Raw genomic sequence first — 27364 nt, forward strand, 5'->3', positions numbered from 1 at the left:
CTCCCTCATCCTCTGATCTTCCACTTGTGTACAAGTTGAAAAAATCTTTATATGGCCTTAAACATACCTCTAGGCAATGGTTTGCCAAGCTATCTCATGCTCTTATATCCAGGGTCTATTCCTTAAGTCTCAATAACTATTCTTTGCTCACCAAGTCTTCTGCCACCTCCACTGTTCTTATTGCTGTCTATGTGGATGACATACGAGGGAATGATACATCTGAAATGCTTTCTCTCAAAGCATTTCTGGATAAACAATTCAAGATCAAGGACTTGGAAATTGTTCATTACTTCTTGGGATTTGAGGTATCATGGTATTCTTGTCAACCAACACAAATACCTGAAGGAGCTGCTTTCAGAATTTCATTGTTCTTCTGCCTCATCTGTGGTGACACCTTTGGACATGTCTATCAAGATTACCTCCACTTCTTGTGATGCTTTAGTTGATCCTTCTTCATACAGAAGACTGATTGGGAAACTCAATTTTTTGCAACACACTAGACCTGACATCTCCTTCTCAGTTCAGCATCTCAGTCAGTTCCTTAATGCTCCCAGAACTGCTCACATGCATGCTGCTCTTCATGTTCTTAGATACTTGGTCAAAGACCCTGATAAAGGCATTCTATTCAATAGATGTCAGAATTTCTCCATTCAAGCTTTTTTAGATTCTGATTGGGCAGGTTGTCCTTCCTCAAGGAAGTGTGTTAGTGATTATTTTGTGACTCTTGGAGGCAGCCCTATTTGCGGGAAGTCTAAGAAACAACCAACAGTCTCCTTGTTATCTGCAGAGGCTGAGTATAGGGCTCTAAGAAAGACTGTTGCTGAACTTACTTGGCTTGTGAGACTCTTGGCTGACTTGGGTCTCAACATTTCTGCTCCTATTCCTCTCCACTGTGATAACAAGTCTGCTATCAGCATTGCCAAGAACCATGTTTCTCATGAAAGGACCAAACACATTCTTGATTGTCATTTTGTTCGGGAAAAGCTTGCTTGTGGACTGATTTCCTTGCAATATGTTCCTACTCAATCACAACTTGCTGACATCTTTACTAAGCCACGCACTGGGTTCAGCATCAGCATCTTCTCAGCAAGCTGGGTGTTTTGTCACCCTCCAGCTTGAGGGGGGGGTGTTGGAATAGATGGCCCAAACAACTCAAACCCACCAGACACAGGCCCAGCTGACTAATACACTAATAGCCTTGTACATAATCTTGTAATATTATTGCATAGATAACCTATTTTATTAGATAACCATTGCTTATTCTTTGTAGTATAAATAGGTAATGATCGGTTACTTTGTACATTGGAATAGGCTATCATATTCATTTTTCAACACACAGAAAATTTTCAAGCTCTGATTCTTTCTCGTTTACATCGTTTAGGGTTTTCTACAAAATGAGACCCAATTTCTTTTCAATTACTTTCAGATTAACAGCTTTTATCTTTTAGGTTATCTAATAGTACAAAAATTTGTTTACATTCTTTTAAATTATGGCTAGTCACTTATAGTTATTCATTATGTGACCTGCTAGTCTAATTTATTTTCTATATTTTTAGCGTATAGATCTTAAAGTCATTATTTATTATGTTTTCAGGTAAATATAGCATTAGAGTGTGCAAAGTTGCAGCATAGGTTGGCATTACCTCCATTGGAGGTTCAAGATTTCCCACAAGCTGGCTATGTTAATTATTCCAGGATGTCTCAATCAAGTAATAATATCCATCAAAATACAAATCAAACAGATATTATCCAAGAAATCTTTTCAGTTGCTCAAGCTTCACAAGATCATATAAATCAAGATTCATTTGGTGGAAATTATGCTAACCAAATTCATGACTTGGGTTCTTTCAATTTTATGGAACAATTTAATGAAGACCATAATGGTAGATCAATCGAGATAGGTGGTTTAGATGAAGATTTTAAATCTGATAGAATTGTAGAAAATTTGAGATGGATAGGAATGTCGGACATGGATCTTGAGAAGGTACTAATTTTTTACTAATTTGTTTTACAATTTATAGAATGCAATATATAAGCATTAATTTGACTTCCTTTGTACTTGAACAGTCATATCTTGAGGACTACAAGACGGTGCCAATAGAAAATGTTTCAGCTGTCCTGAAAGAAGAATACGAGCTTGAAGGTATTACATATTTTCTTAACTTTTTCTTGAATTATCTCCTGTTTATTAAGTATATGGATTTATATTATTCACATTGACTACGTAAAGTTCTTTTTCTAAATTTAACTTCTTGTTGTAGGTTATTTGTTTTATTTTTCGGATTACTAATTTCACGATGAATAGTAACATATAGTTATCTTTAGATAGTCTATATATTAAAAATGTAAAAATTACACGGGTTAAGTTATACTAGTAGAGTAAAGGAAATTGCATTGTTAGTGTTGGGTGTGCGAGGAGGTGTGGCCCTATTAAGAATAAGATGCGGGAAGCGCGACTTAGGTGGTTTAGTCATGTGAGGAGGAAGAGTACAGACGCCCCGGTGAGGAGGTGTGAGAGGTTGACATTGGAGGGCCTACGGAGAGGTAGAGACATGCCAAAGAAGAGGTATGGAGAGGTGATTAGGCAAGACATGAGGCAGCTTCATCTAACCGAGGACATGATCCTTAATAGGAATTGTCGCACCTCCTTTTCGCCGCGCCCGCGGGGCGCGCGGGGAGTTTTCTCCAATTGAAGGACAGTCGAAACGGGATTTGTTTATTTGTTTTAGAGACGCCACCTGGGAATTTTAAGGCGTCCCAAGTCACCAATTATAATCCCTGAATCGAGGAGAATATGACTCTGTTTATTATTCTGTGAACCAGAAATCCTGAGTAAGGAATTCTGTTAATTCGGAAGAAGGTGTTAGGCATTTCCGAATTCCGTGGTTCTAGCACGGTCGCTTAACTGTTTTTATTATTGGCTTAATTATCTTGATTTTTATTAAATACTTTTTGTTACATGATTTTTCTACCGCTTTTACTTATTGTGGTTAAGAACCCTTCTTTGAATCGAATTACGCGTACGTATATTCGTGTTATTAAAAAAAATGCGGAATTGTGTCACGCGTACGTGTACACAATAACTTTTGATAATATATTTATTGAGCAATCATTTTTCGAAATTGTGTCGAATCAAGAGTACTTGTTTTTTTTTTAATAATAGTGAACCGTACATCTCGGTTTTTTTATGAAATTGATTTAACGTCTTTGGAAAAATCCTTTTATTAAATATTCGTTCGAAATTGCGCGTACGCATAATCCGAATTTAGCTTTTAAATATAATCAGGGTACGCGAACGTATCCCTAATTGCGCAAAATACTGTAATGATATTATGGAATTTCCACAAAATGTTTATTATATTATGAGAAATCTTCCTTTAAGATATCCTTTAATTCTTGAAAAAAGAATTCACAATTTATTGAATGTTGCTCGTTGATTATAATTTCCGCATATAACATGTTCATTCAAGACTATTCAAATTTTAGGAGCAAAATAACGAAGTGTGAATAAAAATACCACTTTCTCATAAATATGACATATATATATGTATATACCCCAAGAATGAATTACATGAGCAACTACACAAAAAAAAATGTTTTATAAATGGAAGGGATATTTTTAAATAATTTTTCATTGTTTATTTAATGAAAATTCTATTTCTACTCACCCTTAATATAAAATGTTGCGATTCATGCTTATACCTCTCATCTCATTCTCTTACACTTATTTTAATTTAATAGGCGAAATTAGATTAATTTATTTACGACGGTAAATAGGTATCAAATTGATAAGAAAGGGAATTATAAATCGATTAACAATATTGCCTTTCATACAACATAGTTGTATGTCTGAAACATTTCTAGCATTTTAACATCATAATGAGATACATCAACTCATCATCCATTAATGATCCTATATATACCTATTGTCATGCCATATATGAACGTACAACTCACATCATTCAATCCATAACTAAATTAGATATTAGAATAAACTAGCAACATGGTTTTTACTCTTTATTCAACTAACAATATTTAACCTTAATCCATAACCAAACAATCGAAATACATTAACCATGCATTTTTAGAATACTCTATACCTGACTAACAACGTCATATGATTTAACTAATAGCCAACTTTATGCCATGTTCCCTATTTTAACAATTCAATCTTAACTATAATGAAATTCTAGAATAAGTAATATTATTACAACACTTATATGAATTTCAAAAGAGAATAATCAGCTGACAATTAACATGTCAAGCATACTTCTATATGAAACAACATGAAACAAAAAAAACTGAAATTTATAATAACAAACTTAGATAAATGGAAAAATAGAAATGCAATTCAAGCTTCATTGATTTATCATGCTGAATCTCTTTCCAACATAGAATTTAAGAGGATATGTACCTGGAAATGGAGGTAGGAGGAGTAAATGTCAGCAGTAGCAGCAGTAACAAATTCAACAGAATAGCAGTATTTCCACAGATTTGAGCGATAATACGACCCGAGGAAGTCAGATGCACAATACAGGTTTTTTTAAAAGACACTTCAGTTTTTAACTGAACAGTGGAATCACATAAAGTTGAGCAGATTCAACAAAAGAACAACATTTCAGATTTCAGTTTCTTTTCAGTTTCAAATTCCTATTTTTTTCTGATTTTCTGTTTCTGCTGCTGTATCTATGTGTGAGTGTGTATGTGATTGCTCTATTTTCTGTTTCCTTTTTTCTATCTTTCTCAGATTTCTGTTTTTCTCTCTCAATCTGCCTTTCCAGATTTTTTTTTCTTTCTAAAATTCTCTTAAAGTCTCTCTTAAAAATTCTCTCTCTGTCTGTCAAACTCCTCCCTGAAAACTGATCCTAAAATCTGTTTGCTTTCCCAATTGCACACTCTCTTTTCCTCTTAAAACTCTTAAAGACTGCCCTCTTAGAATTCCTTCAAAACTCTCCTCAAAAATTCTCTCTCTGTCTTAAAAACTGATAAAGACTGCCCCCTTAAGGTCTGTCCAGCTCCTGTATTTATACAGGGCTGGTTCTATACCAATTAGTATTGGAGGGACCCTTTATCCCTTTAACAACCAGAAAGTTTCCATTGAAACTTCTTTTTAATACTTTATGTGATCCTAACATGATTTTCAGCAGCCCCATTATCCCTTGTTCCCCCTTTATTACTTAAATATAGCCATTAACATTACATTATAATACACTAGCACTAACACCCTGTTTTTTACTGTTTCATTCCTAGAAATGCCCCTGACCTACTGTTATTACTTGAAAAATCAGAACCCACTGTAAAACAGATTCTACAATCTGTATAGACTTAACTATCCTTCTGATTTACAGCTATAACCAATCCTATGATTTCCTAACACAATTGTATTTGACCAACTTTTGTAAACTTGAATTCAAACTGGACATTACAACAATATTACACTGAATTCAGAACTAACATCATAACAACATATTACTGAAATTATCATAACAATTCAGACTGGATTAATCACTAAACCAAAATCAGACACATACAGGATCATTGCCAATACTGACAATGCCCTGAAACTTTAATATTCAGACAATAACATATATACAACACTTATTTTGACAGATTCATATAAACCAGGATGATTTAACTGATGATTATCTACAATATCTGTCAACAAATAGTACATAATAATAGAAAACAGGTTGTTTCAATCAGTATTATTATGAATGAGAATTCATAATATAACTAATCGACGAACTTGATCGAGTCGATTACACACATTGTCACTAAGCACAATCAACAGAAACAATTCCCGTTTAAAATCAGGTAGACGGGTAGGAGACAGTATGATAATAAAAGATGGGAAAATTACACAGACTAAAACAAACACAAAAATACATGTATAATACACAAAATAAATAGAAAAAATACCTTTGAATCTTCAATTTTATTCCGACTCGAACTCAACTTGGACTTCGGATTTTTTTTTTTGAAATCAAACTGACCTTAGTCGAAGTATTTTCCACTGAAAATACTTCGACTAAGGTCGATTAAACCTCAATCTTCATTTAATATGCACGGAATCCAAAAGTTTGGTATTTTTTAGGGTTTCAGGTTCTTGGATCTTAAATCCGAACATTTCAGGGCAGATTCGAAGGGAACCAAACATGATACAAGGGTGAGAGTAGCCTAGGGGTCATTTGGTGTTAATTTGAAACGGATCTGAGTTTGTTCTTGTTTGGTCCGAATCTTCAAAAGAAGATTCGAGAAGTTCAAAGCTGATTCGAACTAAACTAACTTCAGATCCATAACAAGGGTTGTTAGGGAAAGCCATGGTGTTAATTTGGGGCTGATTGGTTTAGATCAGGTTTTCAGGCCAACCTTCGATTTAAGATTCGAAGAGTTGGGGCCTGATTCGAAGGAAACTAAGGTCGGATTCGTGTAGGGGAGGTTCAGGAGGTCCTAGGGTGTTAAGGTGGTGACCGGCGACATTGATGCCGCCGGGTTTCAGGCGGTGGAATCCTAGGGCGGCTAGGGTTAGGAGTGGGGGTTTGGGACGATGATGAACAGTGTAGGAAGGGGGGGTGTTCGGTTAGGGGCCGGGGTAAGGTTTGGGATTTATATAGAGGTGGGGTGGATTGGTATCGTCCGTTGGATCAAGTAGAATGGATGGCTAGGATCTTTTCACTTAACCAAACGATGTCGTTTGGTTTAAGTTGGGGGACGGGTTGAACCGGGGCAGTGGGTAGGGTAATGATCACGGGTTAGGGTGATGAGATCTCAGCCGTTGGATGAATTGAATCCGACGGCCCTTGATGAAGGGTGATGAAACGTCGTCGTTTCGATTTGTTTGAATTGGACCGGACATGGGGCTGTTGGGATTGGGCTGTGAAGGGAATTAATTTGGTTGGGCCTGGATTTAAATCCAGGTCCGATTTTTATGTATATGTATTATTATTATTATTATTTTCATTTTTTCTAATTTAAATTTCTAATTGTAATTATAAAACAATTTTACCTTCACAAAAATATATTAATTACTCTATAACAATTATTTAACACATAGACAAAAACATCAATCACACAGTGAAACATTTAAAATAAAACCAATGCATATTTTTGTGATTTTATTTAAATTATCTCTTAAATGCATAATTAAATCCTATATTCATGCAAATATGTATTTTATTTTATTTTTGTTTAATTATAACAAAGCAAACATTTTACGGACATAAACAAATTTTTAACATCACGCAAATTCAGAAATTACACAGTAAAAGAAATTTATTTTGATTTATTTTGGAGTAGTTTTTCGTAAGGCAAAAATCACGTGCTCACAGCTGCCCCTCTTTGTGCGGAAACTCGAAGAGTTTTCGTACAAAGATAAAGTGAGCGGACACGAGTGATTTTTGCCCGTTCGAATACTCCGCGGGAAGCATTTTTTAGAAAGATTTGACCGAACCTCTGCTTCAAAGGTTTCCTACATATCCTTGGCTATAAAGGAATCAGGTCAATGTAGTTCGGGAAGTTTTGGGTAACTGGGACTACCGCGGGACTGTGATATTACTGCTGCTTCATGCTGTTTTTACTGCTTGCTGACCTCCTTATTACACCTTACTTTAAAGGAAATACAGAAATTAAACTAGATTATGGTACAGGAATTATAAAAATCTTATCTAGATCATGCCCTTGCGTTTCTTGTTGTCTTGATATCTTGGTGACTCTTGGGCATTTGGCTTATTCCGTATTCCTTTTCATTGTGTCTCGTATTTTCTTTTGGGACTCTTGTTGTTTCTTGCTGGGGATTCTGTTGGACTCCTCTGCTTTATTGATTCTAAATGTGCTCCTTTCATATGAGCGAGCTTTTGATTTCATCACTTCAATTGCATTCCCTTGTTCTTCAGGTGGGTGCCTTGACTGTTTCTTTTCTTTCTTCATCCTCATTCTCCAGGTGGACGCCTGACTTTTTTAATTCTCTGTCCTCATTCTCCAGGTGGACGCCTGACTTCTTCAATTCCTTTATCCTCATTCTCCAGGTGGACGCCTGACTCATTCAATTTTCATCCTCATTCTCCAGGTGGACGCCTGACTCATTCAATTTTCATCCTCATTCTCCAGGTGGACGCCTGACTTCTTTAATTCTTTGTCCTCATTCTCCAGGTGGACGCCTGACTTCTTTTTAACTTCTCCATCCTCATTTTCCAGGTGGACGCCTGACTTCTTCTTTTTCTCATCCTCATTCTCCAGGTGGACGCCTGACTTCTTCTTTTCTCATCCTCATTCTCCAGGTGGACGCCTGACTTCTTCTTTTCTCATCCTCATTCTCCAGGTGGACGCCTGATTTCTTCTTTTCTCATCCTCATTCTCCAGGTGGACGCCTGATTTCTTCAATTTTCATCCTCATTCTCCAGGTGGACGCCTGACTTCTTCAATTCTTATCCTCATTCTCCAGGTGGACGCCTGATTTCTTCTTTTCTCATCCTCATTCTCCAGGTGGACGCCTGACTTCTTTAATTCTTTGTCCTCATTCTCCAGGTGGACGCCTGACTTCTTCTTTTCTCATCCTCATTCTCCAGGTGGACGCCTGATTTCTTCTTTTCTCATCCTCATTCTCCAGGTGGACGCCTGATTTCTTCAATTTTCATCCTCATTCTCCAGGTGGACGCCTGACTTCTTCAATTCTTATCCTCATTCTCCAGGTGGACGCCTGATTTCTTCTTTTCTCATCCTCATTCTCCAGGTGGACGCCTGACTTCTTTAATTCTTTGTCCTCATTCTCCAGGTGGACGCCTGACTTATTCTTTTCTTATCCTCATTCTCCAGGTGGACGCCTGACTTCTTTAATTCTTCTTCAGGTATTTCCTGACACAAATATTGTTCAATTTTCATCCTCATTCTCCAGGTGGACGCCTGACTTCTTCAATTCTTATCCTCATTCTCCAGGTGGACGCCTGATTTCTTCTTTTCTCATCCTCATTCTCCAGGTGGACGCCTGACTTCTTTAATTCTTTGTCCTCATTCTCCAGGTGGACGCCTGACTTATTCTTTTCTTATCCTCATTCTCCAGGTGGACGCCTGACTTCTTTAATTCTTCTTCAGGTATTTCCTGACACAAATATTGTATTTGCCCCTGTTTTAAATCAAAGAAAACTTCGTTAGTTTAAAGCAGGGTGGTTGATTGGGGTATTCTTGCCGATGGTGATGCTTCTCTTCGTTTCTCTTTGTTGCCTTAGAATGGTTGAAAAGACTGTTTTGTCTTTGTAATTGATTCTCGACTATAGGATTTCCTTCAAAACCTTTTTAACTGTAATCATATGTCCCTTCTGACTTTGCTGATCCACTTTTGATTTCACCCTTCTTATACCCATATCTTTTATCTCCCACCTTTCGGGGTTGTATTTTGTAACCCTGAATCTTGGTAGCATACCTTGACATTCCTTCTTGTTTGTTTGGAATAAAACTTATCTCAAAGCTTTTAGAAAAGTAAGATTATTAGTGACGAAATACGTTGATTTCGACAATTATAAAAAGAAAAATCCAATTTTGGATGACTATTTGAGAAAGAATAAAAACTTATCTGATTGGAGTTACTGGCACCAATGATCAGGGTATGCATTTCGGATTAATCAATCCAGTCTTTTAATCAATCTCCCCAAAATTTCCATAATCCAACTTCATTTTTCATTTCACAAGCCTGTTGGGCTTGTAACGTCTCAAAGAGTTTTCACCGATAAACCTTCCTCATTCGTTCATTTCTCATTTCCTTTTCGCCTTGTGGTGCCTACAAAGGTTTTCACCAATAAGACTCTCTCATTTTACTTTTTCTTTCAACTTCTGTCGCCTTATGGTGCCTGTTTGGGTTTTCACCTATAAGACTCTCTCGTTTTTACTTTCTTTTCTTGTTTGTACCAGAATGTTATGAACCATCTTCATTAGCATTTTTTCTAAGATTGGTCGAAAGGTCTTTTGGTATGGGGTTCTTATGTGAAAAGCTTAAACAATTTTGGTATGTGTTTGAAATTACAACTCTTGGAATCTTTTCTTATTCCTAATACAATTTTTGCCCCAGTTCCTTGATTGGGGTCGCTTAATGTTTCTTTTTGTGCACATTTTATGTATGTTGTGCACCCTATGACCGAGCCGTGAAGCGCCTACGTATCCTTCTTTGAGGAATCAGGTCAAACGTAGTTCACCACATAATAGTGAAGATTTTGATCTCTTTTTTTTTCTTTTTTTTTTATTTTATTTTTTTTTATTTTATTGATTCCAAGAGAGGGTAGGAAAGAAACAAGTATGGCTCAAAGGGGAAGCAAATGGTATAGTGTTTGGATAGCAGAATAAATTGCCTTTGTCATTTCAATCTTCGAAATAGTGCTAAATACAAACATTCAAAAAGTTAGGCATAATATCTCTTTACCGCGTCAGAATTGATCGTCATATCTATGCATTTGCCTTCAATATCTGTTAAACATAGTGCACCATTCGATAATACTCTGGTCACAATGAATGGTCCTTGCCAATTCGGAGCAAATTTGCCTCTTACTTCAACCTGATGTGGAAGAATACGCTTCAACACATGCTGACCTACTTCAAACTTCCGGGGACGCATCTTTTTGTTGTATGCTCTTTCTATTCTTCTTTGATATAATTGACCATGGCATACTGCGGTCAATCGTTTTTCATCAATCAAGTTTAACTGTTCCAGACGGGTTTTGACCCATTCATCATCATCAATCTTTGCTTCGGCGATGATCCGAAGGGAAGGAATCTCAACTTCTGCAGGAATTACTGCTTCAGTGCCATATACCAACAAATAAGGAGTGGCTCCTACTGAAGTGCGAACAGTAGTGCGGTATCCCAATAATGCAAATGGTAATTTTTCATGCCATTGTTTTGAACCTTCTACCATTTTCCGAAGTATCTTCTTTATGTTTTTGTTGGCTGCTTCTACTGCTCCATTCGCCTTGGGCCGATATGGGGTAGAGTTACGATGTGTAATCTTAAACTGTTGACATACTTCTTTCATTAAGTTGTTGTTGAGATTAGCACCGTTATCTGTGATGATCACCTTCGGGATTCCGAATCGACATATGATATTTGAGTGGACAAAATCGACCACAGCTTTCTTGGTTACTGATTTGAATGTCTTGGCCTCAACCCATTTGGTAAAATAATCAATAGCTACCAGAATGAATCTGTGTCCATTGGATGCTGCCGGCTCAATTGGTCCAATCACATCCATGCCCCAGGCAACGAATGGCCATGGTGCCGACATTGTGTGCAACTCGGATGGTGGAGAATGAATCAAATCTCCATGTATTTGGCATTGATGACACTTGCGTACAAAACTGATACAATCTCGCTCCATGGTAAGCCAATAGTAACCAGCTCGGAGGATTTTCTTTGCCAACACATATCCACTCATGTGGGGTCCGCAAACTCCTGAATGTACTTCAGACATGACAGTTGTAGCTTGTCTGGCATCTATGCATCTTAATAATCCAAGATCTGGTGTTCTTTTATACAAAACTCCTCCGCTTAAAAAGAATCCATTTGCCAATCGCCTAATGGTCCTCTTTTGGTCTCCTGTGGCTTGTGCGGGATATATCCCCATTCTGATATACTCCTTGATGTCGTGGAACCATGGTTCACCATCAAATTCTTCTTCAACCATATTGCAATAAGCGTGCTGATCATGGACTTGAATATGTATTGGATCTACATAAGCTTTATCCGGATGGTGCAACATTGATGCTAGGGTAGCCAATGCATCGGCAACCTCATTATGGATTCTTGGAATATGTTGGAATTCCACTGATTGAAACCGCTGACAAAGATCATGTAAACATTGCCGGTACGGGATGAGCTTTAAGTCTCGGGTCTCCCATTCTCCTTGAATTTGATGTACCAAAAGATCCAAATCTCCCATGACTAAGATTTCTCGGATACCCATGTCTGCAGCTAGCCTTAACCCCAAAATGCAAGCTTCGTATTCAGCCATATTATTGGTGCAATAAAATCGCAATTGAGCCGTAACAGGATAGTGATGCCCTATTTCAGAAATGATTACAGCACCTATTCCGACTCCTTTCATGTTGGCGGCCCCATCAAAGAAAAGTTTCCAGCCAGGTTTTTCAATTTGTTTCACCTCGTCGATATGCATTGTTTCTTCATCAGGAAAATAAGTCTTCAACGGCTCATATTCTTCATCGACCGGGTTTTCGGCTAAATGCTCGGCCAGTGCTTGAGCCTTCATTGCAGTTCGAGTCACATAGATGATGTCGAATTCCGTGAGCAATATCTGCCACTTTGCAAGTCTTCCTGTTGGCATAGGCTTTTGAAAAATGTATTTCAACGGATCCAACCGAGAAATGAGGTAAGTAGTATAGGATGACAAATAGTGTTTCAATTTTTGAGCTACCCATGTTAGGGCGCAACATGTCTTTTCCAAATGAGTATACTTAATCTCATAAGCTGTGAACTTCTTGCTAAGGTAGTAGATGGCCTGTTCTTTTCTGCCAGTGAGGTCATGTTGCCCCAATACACAACCAAATGAATTTTCCAAAACCGTTTAAGTAAAGAATCAAAGGTCTTCCTGGCTCTGGCGGGACCAATACGGGTGGGTTTGACAAGTACCCTTTTATTTTGTCGAACGCTTCTTGACACTCATCGGTCCATTTGACTGCAGCATCCTTTTTTAACAATTTGAAAATTGGCTCACAGGTTGTTGTGAGCTGAGCAATAAACCTGCTGATATAATTTAACCTTCCCAACAAACTCATTACTTCAGTTTTGTTTCTTGGGGGTGGCAGTTCTTGGATGGCTTTGATCTTTGACGGATCTAGCTCAATGCCTCGTCGATTGACTATGAATCCCAGCAACTTTCCGGATGGAACTCCAAATGCGCACTTGGCAGGGTTAAGCTTGAGGTTGTACCTGCGAAGTCTTAAGAAGAACTTCCTCAAATCTCCAACGTGGTCGGCCTGATGCTTTGATTTTATGATCACATCGTCCACGTATACCTCAATCTCCTTATGTATCATATCATGAAACACTGTGGTCATTGCTCTCATATAGGTTGCTCCGGCGTTCTTTAAACCGAATGGCATTACCCGGTAGCAATAAGTTCCCCATGGTGTGATGAATGCCGTCTTTTCTGCATCTTCTTCATCCATTAGAATTTGATGATACCCGGCATAACAATCCACGAAAGACCCTATATCATGCTTGGCACAATTGTCGATCAAAATATGTATATTGGGTAATGGGAAATTATCCTTTGTACTTGCTTTGTTGAGATTGCGATAGTCGACGCATACTCTAATTTTGCCATCTTTCTTTGGCACAGGAACGACATTAGCCAACCAAACAGGATATCGAGTAACTCGAATGACCTTTGCTTCCAATTGTTTGGTGATTTCTTCCTTAATTCTCATACTCATATCAGGCTTGAATTTTCTCAGCCTCTGTTTGACAGGAGGCACCGTTGGATCGGTGGGCAATTTGTGGACCACTAAATCAGTGCTCAAGCCCGGCATGTCGTCATACGACCATGCAAAAACATCTTTGAATTCTATGAGTGCTTTAATTAACTCTTCTCGGATCTTTGGTTCGAGATGGACACTTATTTTTGTTTCCCGGACATTACTTGTGTCTCCTATATTGACGTCCTCGGTATCACTCAAGTTAGGTTTGATTTTTTCCTCAAAGTGAATTAACTCTTTACTGATCTCTTCAAAAACCTCATCTTCATCATATTCTGATTCATAATCACAATATATTTCTTGAATTAATATTTCGGAACCAGATTGATTTTTAAGACTGGGCTGAGGATTCCTCATGCATGCCATATCACTAGAGCCAGCGTAAAAGGAACAAGACTCCTTTCGAATTGGGAGAGGAGTGGCTTTCCAATTATTGAGCTTTGTTTCTGGCCCAACGAATTGAACTTCTGCGTTGCTACACCCTTCTCCGCTTTCCAACATATTCACGTCACTAAATAATTTCTCGAACCTTTCAATTAATTCCTCCTCAGGATTGACCCGGGATTTAGGAATTGTTGTTATCGGGCGATTTTTAGCGCCGGTCTTGACAAAAGACTTTGACAGATGTGGTATTGGTTTTGGAAGAACCCATGCTTGGTGTTTCAATTTCCTGGCCTTTATTACGTCGTTGGCGGTGGGTGTGAACCCTAAACCGAATGTTCCCTAGTTCTCGGGGAGAGATACTGGTTGCACAATTCCCTGCAGAAATAAGCCCAGACCTTTGCCGGGTATAAAGCCATTCTTTAACATTTCATAAGCTATCATGACTGATGCAGAGGATATCCTTGGATTCGGAAGGTATTTCCCTTCTGGAATTTTCTCTATCGACACTGTGTTTGTCACTTGGTATACCCATGGTCCCTGGTCATTTTCTGTTCCCTCGACCGGTACAATGGTACTGCTGTGAGCATTTAAGCTTTCTTCTCCATACACGACTACTTCTTGATGATCCCATTCAAACTTGACAGCCTGATGTAGTGTTGACGGGACTGCTTTAGCAGCATGGATCCATGGTCGACCCAATAACAAGTTGTAAGAAACAGATATGTCTAACACTTGGAATTCCATTGTGAATTCAACTGGCCCTATAGTTAGCTCCAACACTATGTCGCCAAATGAATCTCTGCTTCCCCCGTCAAACCCTCGTACGCAGATACTATTTTTCTGGATCCTCTCCTCTTTAATTTTTAATTTGTTTAAAGTGGAGAGAGGGCATATGTTTGCACTGGACCCATTGTCAACCAATACCCGGGTTACTATGGAGTTTTCACATTTCACGGTGAGGTAGAGAGCTCTGTTGTGCTCGGTACCTTCCACAGGTAATTCATCATCAGCAAATGTAATTTTGTTTGTCTCAAAGATTCTGTTGGCTATTTTGCCCAAATGATTTACAGAGATCTTTTCAGGAACATGAGCTTCATTCAGGATTTTCATCAACGACAGACGGTGTTCCTCTGAATGGATTAGTAATGACAACAATGAAATTTGAGCGGGGGTCTTCTTTAATTGATCCACAACAGAATAATCATGGAGTTTCATTTTTCTTAAAAACTCCTCCGCCTCTTCTTTTGTCACAGCTTTCTTTGTTGGCGTTGGATTGTTTTTAGTCTTTCTCAACTCTTCGGGAGTAAAACATCTTCCCGATCGAGTCAAGCCTTGCACCTCACACACTTCTTCCTTGATTTCTTTGCCCTTGTACATTACAGTCACCCGTTCATAGTTCAATGGGATGGCCTTGTTGTTGATGATCGGCAGCTGGATTACAGGTGTAATAATAACCTGATCTGTACGGGCTCCTTCCACAAATATAATGGGTTTGTTAGCAACCCCTGGTACTACCACCTTCGGCCTTTCTTGTTTTGCGACAACTTTGCTCGATGATGCCTCCTCGATTATCATAGATGGTCCATCACCATTTTTGTTCTGCTTAGATACCGGCTTCTCCTCTGTTAACTGCTTATCTGGCTTGGCTTCATGAGACTTGATCATCATGACAGTTTGTGACGGCTTCTTTGCCTCTCCATCAGCTTGTATGATTTCTATCATGTTAGCCTCCTGATGGGTTGGCATTGGATTTCTATTGATATTTGGAGCTTCGGGGGTTTGAACCTCGATTTTATTAGTATCAATCAGCTCTTGTATTGCATTTTTCAAATGCCAACATTTCTCCGTATCATGGCCTGGTGCACCGGAGCAATATTCACAGCTAATGGTGTAATCCAGATTTTTTGGTGGAGGATTAGGTAGTTTGGATTGTATTGGTCTCAGCATGTCTAACTGTCTCAGCCTGTGGAATAGACTAGTGTAAGACTCTCCCAATGGAGTGTAAGTTTTCTTTTTCTGTTCCCTTTCTCCCCTGAATGCTGGCCTAGGCCTGAAACCTGGTCCGGGGTAGGCTCGTGGGTAAGTATTTGATGTGACAGGAGTACGCCAATTGGTGTGAACATGTGGCTGATTGTATGCTTGAGCATGGTTAATGGCAAAATGAGGCTCTGAAGGGTGATAGTAGCGTTGGGATGAATCATGGTGGTAAGCTGATTGGCGAGGTCGTTGTTGATTATAGTAAAGTGGTGAACCTCTGGGTCCCGGCCAAATTCCTGAATCAACTACTGCTGTTTCCTCCCTTTTCTTTCTCTCGATTCCTCCTACCCCGCCTTGAATAGCTTGAGTAGTTGCCTTAATTGCTGAATAGCTCATGATTTTATTTGTCTTGAGGCCTTCTTCCACCATACCTCCCATCTTCACTACTTCGTTGAATGATTTCCCAACTGCTGAAACCAAATGGGCATAGTAAGTTGGTTCCAAGGCTTGGAGGAAGTAGTCTACCATTTCGCTCTCCTTCATAGGAGGATCTACTCTTGCTGCCTGTTCTCTCCACCGAAAACCATACTCTCTGAAACTTTCATTGTGTTTCTTCTCAAATTTGGTCAAAGATAATCGATCTGGGATGATTTCCAGATTGTATTGGAAATGGTATGTGAATGCCTGTGCCAGGTCATCCCAGGTGTACCATCTTCCATGGTCCTGGCGTGTATACCACTCCAAAGCTGATCCGCTTAGACTTTGACTGAAGTATGCCATCAATAATTCATCCTTTCCCCCAGCTCCTCGCATCTTGCTACAGAAACCCCTTAAGTGGGCTACTGGGTCGCCGTGCCCGTTGTATAGGTCAAATTTGGGCATCTTGAAGCCGAATGGCAATTGTACATTAGGGAATAAGCATAAATCTTTGTATGCTACACTGACTTGCCCACCTAATCCCCGCATGTCTCGGAACGATTGTTCTAGACTTTTGACCTTCCGGAACATCTCTTCTTGCTCAGCATTTTTGGCTGGCTTGTCAATTTCGGTTGGGAGATCCAAATGAGGAGTGGTTGAATGAATTTCGGAGGCTTTGAGGGTGGGCTCTGGAGGGTAATATTGGTTGTCCTGGGCCTGGAATGTAGGCTCACTAGGAGATTTGTGAAATGTAGCAGGGGGAGGTGCTATGAAAACAGGAGTCATAGGTGGAGGAAAGTACGGAACTGGCTTTGGAGGTGGAGACTGTGATGTCTGAGAGGTAGTGCCTCGGTAGTGCTGATAAATGGGAAAACTTGGGGATAATTCAGTGGTGATATTATCCTGAGTTTGGGTCTTTGATGGAGCAGGGTTATTTGGGTAAGATGGGGGTAACTGTCCTGTAGACCAAGCTTGGTACATCTCAGCCATTTGCTGCTTGAGCTTAAACATCTCTTCTTTCATTTTCCCAACATCCATTTCTTCTATTTCCATACCTGTGTCAACATCTGGGATAGACATACTTTCGGGTATTGGTCCTTTGGATCTTGTGTGATAGTGATAATATGCCAGTATACTCTTTAGAGAAACTAACTGGTTGAATTCTGGAAATGGACAAACTTGTTAGTTTTGAGAGTTTAACACATATATAATCACACGTTGAGATGCAATGCTCCTAGACAAATAATCCCTTTTTATTATGCATTCGCTCGGTTGCTTGTGTCGTTCCAGCTTTCTTGAAATTTTTATTGTTATTCATTTTTATATATATCTTTTATCGTGGTGGTCGAATCTGAGAGATTGCCTACATATCATGCTCTTACATGAATCAGACCTTGCGTAGTTCGGACCAAAGGCAATCATTTTTATTCATTACACAAAGATGGAATTACATTTGAAAAACTTTAAGAAAATGGCTTGAAAACAACACACTTAAATCAAAATAAAAGATACAATTCATAACATCTTACAACATACCCCACTTTCCATTTTTGTTGTCAAATATTGGATTATCTGCTCAATGTGGTGCTTGACCCGGATGACCTCCCAGTGTACGATACATCCTTTCCAACTCTATTGCTAGATGACGAGCAAAAGTGGGCGCATGCTCTGTAAACGCTTCATAATCCATTCCTTGGCAGTTTACATAACTTTGAGATGTGAAGACTGCCAGGTCGTGGATTTGTGCCCTGAAACCTTGGAGACGTTGGTCTTGGTCTTGTAATTGCTGCTGACGAGTGGTGGCTATATCTCTGACGCGGGTCTCACGATCTAGAGCTGATTCTAACAAAGTTCGGAGTCTGGCCTGCTCTAAACTTGCTTGCGCTCTTTCCCTGTCGAGGTCTGTTTGTTGGTGTTCTCTGTTGTATCTTCTTGCCTCTTCTAGTTGTGCACGAAGCTGGTCTTCTGATTGCATCCAATAGTCTTTTTCCTTATTGAATTGTGCCTTGTCTTTTTCGGACTGCCTATCTTGGCGTTCCTTGTTAGATCTGGCTTTTTCGTTTAATTGTTGGATCTTTTCTTTTGCTTTGCTCAATGCCCTTTCATTTTCCGCAAGAATGAAATCATAATCTTGCATTCTTTCAAAGAGATTGGCGATGGTTTTTTGATCCTTCCAGCTCCTTCTTGGCGTTTCAGAGACTCTTTTCATTTTTTGGAATCGAGCATGAAGACTTTCATTCTCACAAGCTAGACTCTTTTTCTCGCCTTCGGCTTCTTGTTCTTGCAAATCTTTCTCCAAACTGAGGCTTCTTAGATTTTCTTTTAGGGCATGGATAGTTGCTTTGTACCCTTTTTCTTTTTCTCCCCAGATCAACCGCTCTTGGATTTTATCATTGAAGTTTTGAACATGGGGTCTTTTTGTTAGCCTTTTTAGCTCGGGTTCTGGTACATCATCCACGCGAGACCGCTTTTCAAACCACCTTGCATATCCAGGATTTATCTCACCCTTGGTAGTGTCTAGGACTTGAGTATCACTTTTCAAGTATCGGCACTCGTTCCACATTTGCTGAAGTAAAGCTTCGGGAATAGTGGCTTCTGGGTGTAATTCGATTACTTGCATACTCAAATCTTCCTCATCAGGAACTATTTGATATCTCCCTAGTTGCCTTAAAACTCTTAGTGGTGCATACGGCTGAATGCTTCTCAATCCCAATAGTAGTAGATAACTATTTGAGGTTGACATATGTATTACTTCTCTCATAGGGAGCCATCCCAAAGTCCATTCAATTTGATTTGCAGTTAAAGCCTTTAGATGAGATACCCATGCTTCTATCCCTTCTGGAGCTTGATACTCTTTTGTTCTTTCCTCATAGCTCTCGATGCAATTAGCTTTGTTCGACCCATACTGTATGATCTTGGGCTGTTGTTGGAGATGTTCAATCACCCACATTTGCAACAAAATTTTGCATCCTTCAAAAACTTTCGCTCCTGATTTGCATAAAGTCAAAGCCCGATAAATATCTGATAGAATGATGGGGACAAGGGTGTGATTTTCTTTAGTGGTGAGGATTTGCACAACTTTTGCGGTGCGAATATCAATTGTTCGCTCTTTATTTGGGAAAACCATGACTCCTAAAAAAGCCACCATGAAAGCAAATCGACGGTGCATCTGCCAAGTGTCTTTGTTTTGCTTATTAGTAAGGCCTTTCTCATGAATTTCGAACCCATCTGACTTTTCAAACCTGGAATACAAAAAATTGAAGGAACAACATCCATTGATAACATTGCTTTTCCTGATTTGACTGCTGATGTTCAGAAGACCGAAGAATCGATGTATTGAAGGAGCCTTTGTGAATATCAAGCTTTGATTTCTTAAACTTCCGTCAAAACCAACATATCCAGCTATCTCCTCTAATGTAGGAGTAAGCTCGAAGTCAGAGAAACGAAAAACATTGTGAACAGGATCCCAGAAAGTTACTAATGCCGTAATCAGATCATCCCGAGGCTCAACTTTCATAATGTCCGTGAGATTTCCCAAATGCTTGACGACCCATTTTTGACCGTCTTCGCCTAAATCATACCACCACATTTGAAGCTGACATAGAAATTCCTCCGTACTTGTGGATGAGGGGCTTTGTGTAGTGCTCATTTTGTATCTGAAATTTAATTTTGATAAAGTCAAAATTCATTTTTTGAAAATTTATACTAAAAAGTAATTTTCGAATTTTTTTTTTATTGTTAAATACCTTTATTTCAAGATTTAAAACCTTTTCTTTTTTTTCGAAATTTGAAACAACCCTTTTTATTACTTTCTTCTTACCATGATTTTATTTGAGCTGGTCAACAAGCATGTTCGAAGCAAATGAATGCACAAGTAACAAATAGGATGCATCATGATGGTCTTTTTATTTTTTGGTTCACCTGTCCTAGACAGACCCAACCCCTGTGTTGAGTCTCCAAAGCCAAATGCATATGATGCAAATATTCGTTCCTACTAGGGATCCGGTACATGGCTGAGTTATTCTAAGTGTAAAACCTTAGGTTGATTGTTCTAAACCTGGCTTACCCAAACGGACAGTTTGAGCCGAAGCGGGGGTAATGTACCGGGAGCACGAAAGTCTGCCCGGCCTAGTTACTTGTCCCAACTCCGTCTTATTTGGTATGACTTTAACAGAAAGGTGGGTCACGCGCACGTGTACACCATAAATTCAGAAGACTCAGAAAGAAGGGGGTTTCGTAGCAGTTGTATATATTCACAATTCAAATAATATTAAAGCGGTAAAAAACATTTAGCATATTAGCATATAAACAGTTGATAAAAATAAAGCCAATAAAACAGATATTTTAAGCTCGAATTCTTTAAACCCTGAACCAATGGTTCTGGGTTACAGTTCACGACTAAAGTCCCCAGCAGAGTCGCCAGAGCTGTCGCACCTCCTTTTCGCCGCGCCCGCGGGGCGCGCGGGGAGTTTTCTCCAATTGAAGGACAGTCGAAACGGGATTTGTTTATTTGTTTTAGAGTCGCCACCTGGGAATTTTAAGGCGTCCCAAGTCACCAATTATAATCCCTGAATCGAGGAGAATATGACTCTGTTTATTATTCTGCGAACCAGAAATCCTGAGTAAGGAATTCTGTTAATTCGGAAGAAGGTGTTAGGCATTTCCGAATTCCGTGGTTCTAGCACGGTCGCTTAACTGTTTTTATTATTGGCTTAATTATCTTGATTTTTATTAAATACTTTTTGTTACATGATTTTTCTACCGCTTTTACTTATTGTGGTTAAGAACCCTTCTTTGAATCGAATTACGCGTACGTATATTCGTGTTATTAAAAAAAATGCGGAATTGTGTCACGCGTACGTGTACACAATAACTTTTGATAATATATTTATTGAGCAATCATTTTTCGAAATTGTGTCGAATCAAGAGTACTTGTTTTTTTTTTAAATAGTGAACCGTACATCTCGGTTTTTTTATGAAATTGATTTAACGTCTTTGGAAAAATCCTTTTATTAAATATTCGTTCGAAATTGCGCGTACGCATAATCCGAATTTAGCTTTTAAATATAATCAGGGTACGCGAACGTATCCCTAATTGCGCAAAATACTGTAATGATATTATGGAATTTCCACAAAATGTTTATTATATTATGAGAAATCTTCCTTTAAGATATCCTTTAATTCTTGAAAAAAGAATTCACAATTTATTGAATGTTGCTCGTTGATTATAATTTCCGCATATAACATGTTCATTCAAGACTATTCAAATTTTAGGAGCAAAATAACGAAGTGTGAATAAAAATACCACTTTCTCATAAATATGACATATATATGTGTATATACCCCAAGAATGAATTACATGAGCAACTACACACAAAAAAATGTTTTATAAATGGAAGGGATATTTTTAAATAATTTTTCATTGTTTATTTAATGAAAATTCTATTTCTACTCACCCTTAATATAAAATGTTGCGATTCATGCTTATACCTCTCATCTCATTCTCTTACACTTGTTTTAATTTAATAGGCGAAATTAGATTAATTTATTTACGACGGTAAATAGGTATCAAATTGATAAGAAAGGGAATTATAAATCGATTAACAATATTGCCTTTCATGCAACATAGTTGTATGTCTGAAACATTTCTAGCATTTTAACATCATAATGAGATACATCAACTCATCATCCATTAATGATCCTATATATACCTATTGTCATGCCATATATGAACGTACAACTCACATCATTCAATCCATAACTAAATTAGATATTAGAATAAACTAGCAACATGGTTTTTACTCTTTATTCAACTAACAATATTTAACCTTAATCCATAACCAAACAATCGAAATACATTAACCATGCATTTTTAGAATACTCTATACCTGACTAACAACGTCATATGATTTAACTAATAGCCAACTTTATGCCATGTTCCCTATTTTAACAATTCAATCTTAACTATAATGAAATTCTAGAATAAGTAATATTATTACAACACTTATATGAATTTCAAAAGAGAATAATCAGCTGACAATTAACATGTCAAGCATACTTCTATATGAAACAACATGAAACAAAAAAAAACTGAAATTTATAATAACAAACTTAGATAAATGGAAAAATAGAAATGCAATTCAAGCTTCATTGATTTATCATACTGAATCTCTTTCCAACATAGAATTTAAGAGGATATGTACCTGGAAATGGAGGTAGGAGGAGTAAATGTCAGCAGTAGCAGCAGTAACAAATTCAACAGAATAGCAGTATTTTCACAGATTTGAGCGATAATACGACCCGAGGAAGTCAGATGCACAATACAGGTTTTTTTAAAAGACACTTCAGTTTTAACTGAACAGTGGAATCACATAAAGTTGAGCAGATTCAACAAAAGAACAACATTTCAGATTTCAGTTTCTTTTCAGTTTCAAATTCCTATTTTTTTTTTCTGATTTTCTGTTTCTGCTGCTGTATCTATGTGTGAGTGTGTATGTGATTGCTCTATTTTCTGTTTCCTTTCTTTCTATCTTTCTCAGATTTCTGTTTTTCTCTCTCAATCTGCCTTTCCAGATTTTTTTTTCTTCTAAAATTCTCTTAAAGTCTCTCTTAAAAATTCTCTTTCTGTCTGTCAAACTCCTCCCTGAAAACTGATCCTAAAATCTGTTTGCTTTCCCAATTTCACACTCCCTTTTCTCTTAAAACTCTTAAAGACTGCCCTCTTAGAATTCCTTCAAAACTCTCCTCAAAAATTCTCTCTCTGTCTTAAAAAACTGATAAAGACTACTGCCCCTTAAGGTCTGTCCAGCTCCTGTATTTATACAGGGCTGGTTCTATACCAATTAGTATTGGAGGGACCCTTTATCCCTTTAACAACCAGAAAGTTTCCATTGAAACTTCTTTTTAATACTTTATGTGATCCTAACATGATTTTCAGCAGCCCCATTATCCCTTGTTCCCCCTTTATTACTTAAATATAGCCATTAACATTACATTATAATACACTAGCACTAACACCCTGTTTTTTACTGTTTCATTCCCAGAAATGCCCCTGACCTACTGTTATTACTTGAAAAATCAGAACCCACTGTAAAACAGATTCTACAATCTGTATAGACTTAACTATCCTTCTGATTTACAGCTATAACCAATCCTATGACTTTGAGACACAATTGTATTTGACCAACTTTTGTAAACTTGAATTCAAAATGGACATTACAACAATATTACACTGAATTCAGAACTAACATCATAACAACATATTACTGAAATTATCATAACAATTCAGACTGGATTAATCACTGAACCAAAATCAGACACATACAGGATCATTGCCAATACTGACAATGCCCTGAAACTTTAATATTCAGACAATAACATATATACAACACTTATTTTGACAGATTCATATAAACCAGGATGATTTAACTGATGATTATCTACAATATCTGTCAACAAATAGTACATAATAATAGAAAACAAGTTGTTTCAGTCAGTATTATTATGAATGAGAATTCATAATATAACTAATCGACGAACTTGATCGAGTCGATTACACACATTGTCACTAAGCACAATCAACAGAAACAATTCCCGTTTAAAATCAGGTAGACGGGTAGGAGATAGTATGATAATAAAAGATGGGAAAATTACACAGACTAAAACAAACACAAAAATACATGTATAATACACAAAATAAATAGAAAAAATACCTTTGAATCTTTAATTTTATTCCGACTCGAACTCAACTTGGACTTCGGATTTTTTTTTTTTTGAAATCAAACTGACCTTAGTCGAAGTATTTTCCACTGAAAATACTTCGACTAAGGTCGATTAAACCTCAATCTTCATTTAATATGAACGGAATCCAAAAGTTTGGTATTTTTTAGGGTTTCAGGTTCTTGGATCTTAAATCTGAACATTTCAGGGCAGATTCGAAGGGAACCAAACATGATACAAGGGTGAGGGTAGCCTAGGGGTCATTTGGTGTTAATTTGAAATGGATCTGAGTTTGTTCTTGTTTGGTCCGAATCTTCAAAAGAAGATTCGAGAAGTTCAAAGCTGATTCGAACTAAACTAACTTCAGATCCATAACAAGGGTTGTTAGGGAAAGCCATGGTGTTAATTTGGGGCTGATTGGTTTAGATCAGGTTTTCAGGCCAACCTTCGATTTAAGATTCGAAGAGTTGGGGCCTGATTCGAAGGAAACTAAGGTTGGATTCGTGTAGGGGAGGTTCAGGAGGTCCTAGGGTGTTAAGGTGGTGACCGGCGGCATTGATGCTGCCGGGTTTCAGGCGGTGGAATCCTAGGGCGGCTAGGGTTAGGAGTGGGGGTTTGGGACGATGATGAACAGTGTAGGAAGGGGGGGTGTTCGGTTAGGGGCCGGGGTAAGGTTTGGGATTTATATAGAGGTGGGGTGGATTGGTATCGTCCGTTGGATCAAGTAGAATGGATGGCTAGGATCTTTTCACTTAACCAAACGATGTCGTTTGGTTTAAGTTGGGGGACGGGTTGAACCGGGGCAGTGGGTCGGGTAATGATCACGGGTTAGGGTGATGAGATCTCAGCCGTTGGATGAATTGAATCCGACGACCCTTGATGAAGGGTGATGAAACGTCGTCGTTTCGATTTGTTTGAATTGGACCGGACATGGGGCTGTTGGGATTGGGCTGTGAAGGGAATTAATTTGGTTGGGCCTGGATTTAAATCCAGGTCCGATTTTTATGTATATGTATTATTATTTTCATTTTTTCTAATTTAAATTTCTAATTGTAATTATAAAACAATTTTACCTTCACAAAAATATATTAATTACTCTATAACAATTATTTAACACATAGACAAAAACATCAATCACACAGTGAAACATTTAAAATAAAACCAATGCATATTTTTGTGATTTTATTTAAATTATCTCTTAAATGCATAATTAAATCCTATATTCATGCAAATATGTATTTTATTTTATTTTTGTTTAATTATGACAAAGCAAACATTTTACGGACATAAACAAATTTTTAACATCACGCAAATTCAGAAATTACACAGTAAAAGAAATTTATTTTGATTTATTTTGGAGTAGTTTTTCGTAAGGCAAAAATCACGTGCTCACAGGAATATATGGAGGTCGAGGATTAAGGTAGTAGAATAGGTAGTCTAGAGTGTTCATAAAAGTTGTATTGGCATGCAGTCTCGCTTTCAGTTGGTAGTAGGTTTTTATGACTAACTGTTTTCATTGTTGATCACCTTACTGTGTTGTTATTTTTATTCTGATTTTATATGGTTTTTTGGTACTGTCCCTTCTTGTCTATATTTTCATTAATGCGGTGCTTATGCTTTCCTGAGCCGAGGATCTATTGGAAATAACCTCTCTATCCTCACAAGGTGGGGGTAAGGTTTGTGTACACACTACCCTCCCTAAACCCCACGGTGTGGGATAATACTAGGTATGTTATTGTTGTTGTTGTAGTGTTGGGTGTGCGAGCAAATTCTCACATTAGTAGTTAAAAAAATTAGGAACCTACGTATAAAGTGTAGGGACTTCATACTTGTCTGAGGCCTTTTGGGTAAAACTGCACGGGTTTGGTCCAAAACGGACAATATGACATCATATTAGCCCAACAAATGGTACCAGAGCACAGGTTCTGTTGGACGAGTATGGTGATGGCAGGATGATGTTGCGGCCGGGTTACCTTATCCTTGCGAGCTTGGAGACGTGCACACAAGATTATGAAACTAATTGTAGGCTTTGATTGTCATAAATACTCTGACAATGTAGTGGCACATAATGAATCTCGGAAATTGACCCGGGTGACAGACAGTGAATCTCGAAAATAGATCCGTGGATCGTGGTGATAGGCCACGTGGAACCTACTTACAAGGTGTAGGTATCTTTTAATGGTATGAAGTCTTTTTGGGAAACCATGCGGGTCTAATCCAAAGCGAACAATATCAGTTAGTGTATATTAGACCAACAATTAGTGTATAGTATAAGCTATCTTTTGATTTTTTGTCTTCTTTTTGAATTTTTGTTTTCTTTGTTGATTCATGTACTGATTACAGGAGAAACAAGTTGTTACAATAACAGCTTCAATGAATTCATCAAAAAAACAGAAGAGAATTTCTCATCAGAATTAGGCAATGACTTCGAAGTTTGCGAGAAGATTGAAGTCAACCACGGGATGTTTATAGCTACACAACAAGCAGCAAAAACATTTTATCATCAAGTTGTTCCTTCTACAACTCTCACAGTTCATCGAAATCTTGTTAATTCCGACTTAGTAAAAATACCTCAAAATACAACTTTCTTTGATTGTTTTTTGAGGAAACAGTTATTGATCACTAGGCCATGGCTGAGAGCAGTGAGCACTATGGTTGGTGTAATTGCACTTTTACATGTTTTTTGGATATATTTCAGCTTATGTTTGGAAAATGAAGGATCTATAGAAGAAAACATGGAAGGGAGTGAAAAAAAGAAGAAGAAGAAGAAGAAAGGTCAAGATTATCAATGGATTTGCAAAGAAAAGAAATGGCCATATTTCACCCTTCTATTAGCTTTTTCTACCATTTGGTTGCACCAGATTGTTCCTTCCTATTAACTCTTTTTTTTTATTTTTCTTCTTTTTTAAAAAAAAAAATTTCTTGTATTACTAACCACATTTGTTCTTAGAGCCCCTGAATATGATACCAAAGGTATCTTGATATAGTTGTATTTGAATTTTTCACATCTGATCAATATTTTATACAGTGGTTTATTATTTTGTGGCTTATCCTATCAGCACTTTCTTGTCTAAATCGCGCACTCAATCTGTTAGTTTTCGAATTCAAAACAGCTTAATTGTTCATCTAGTTTTAATTTTCTTTGCTAATCTTTTTGGTTGTATTTTAGTTTAACTAGATGTAAAAGCTAGTTTTGAACATTGTCCTTAATTCATTATCTCATTATAGTTTCAGCAATTAAGATGAGGAGTTTAAGTTCTATACATTGAGATCATAAACAGTACTTAAAACTCGTGGGAAAATTACGACCTCCTCGACAACCTCAATGAGCAGAGACTGGTTCAGTATTGGGTGTAGAAGAAATATTGGAGATGGAGCAAATCACTTGTATTGAA

The 27364-nt window shown here is 37.8% G+C and overlaps 1 protein-coding gene across 2 annotated transcripts in view; it reads left to right on the forward strand.

Moving 5' to 3' along the window:
• LOC107809912 (NAC domain-containing protein 54-like) overlaps positions 1-26982 on the forward strand; it is a 35288-nt gene extending 8306 nt beyond the window's left edge. For both annotated transcript variants that reach the window (XM_075241487.1, XM_075241488.1), the window contains 3 exons: positions 1595-1984; positions 2068-2143; positions 26313-26982. In XM_075241487.1, coding sequence (XP_075097588.1) covers positions 1595-1984; positions 2068-2143; positions 26313-26848 — 1002 coding nt within the window. In that variant the 3' untranslated portion in view covers positions 26849-26982. The remainder of the gene's footprint in view (positions 1-1594; positions 1985-2067; positions 2144-26312) is intronic.
• Positions 26983-27364: the final 382 nt, after the last annotated feature.

This window comes from Nicotiana tabacum, chromosome 21 (genome assembly GCF_000715075.1).
Source record: "Nicotiana tabacum cultivar K326 chromosome 21, ASM71507v2, whole genome shotgun sequence".
NCBI classification, from domain to species: Eukaryota; Viridiplantae; Streptophyta; class Magnoliopsida; order Solanales; family Solanaceae; genus Nicotiana; species Nicotiana tabacum.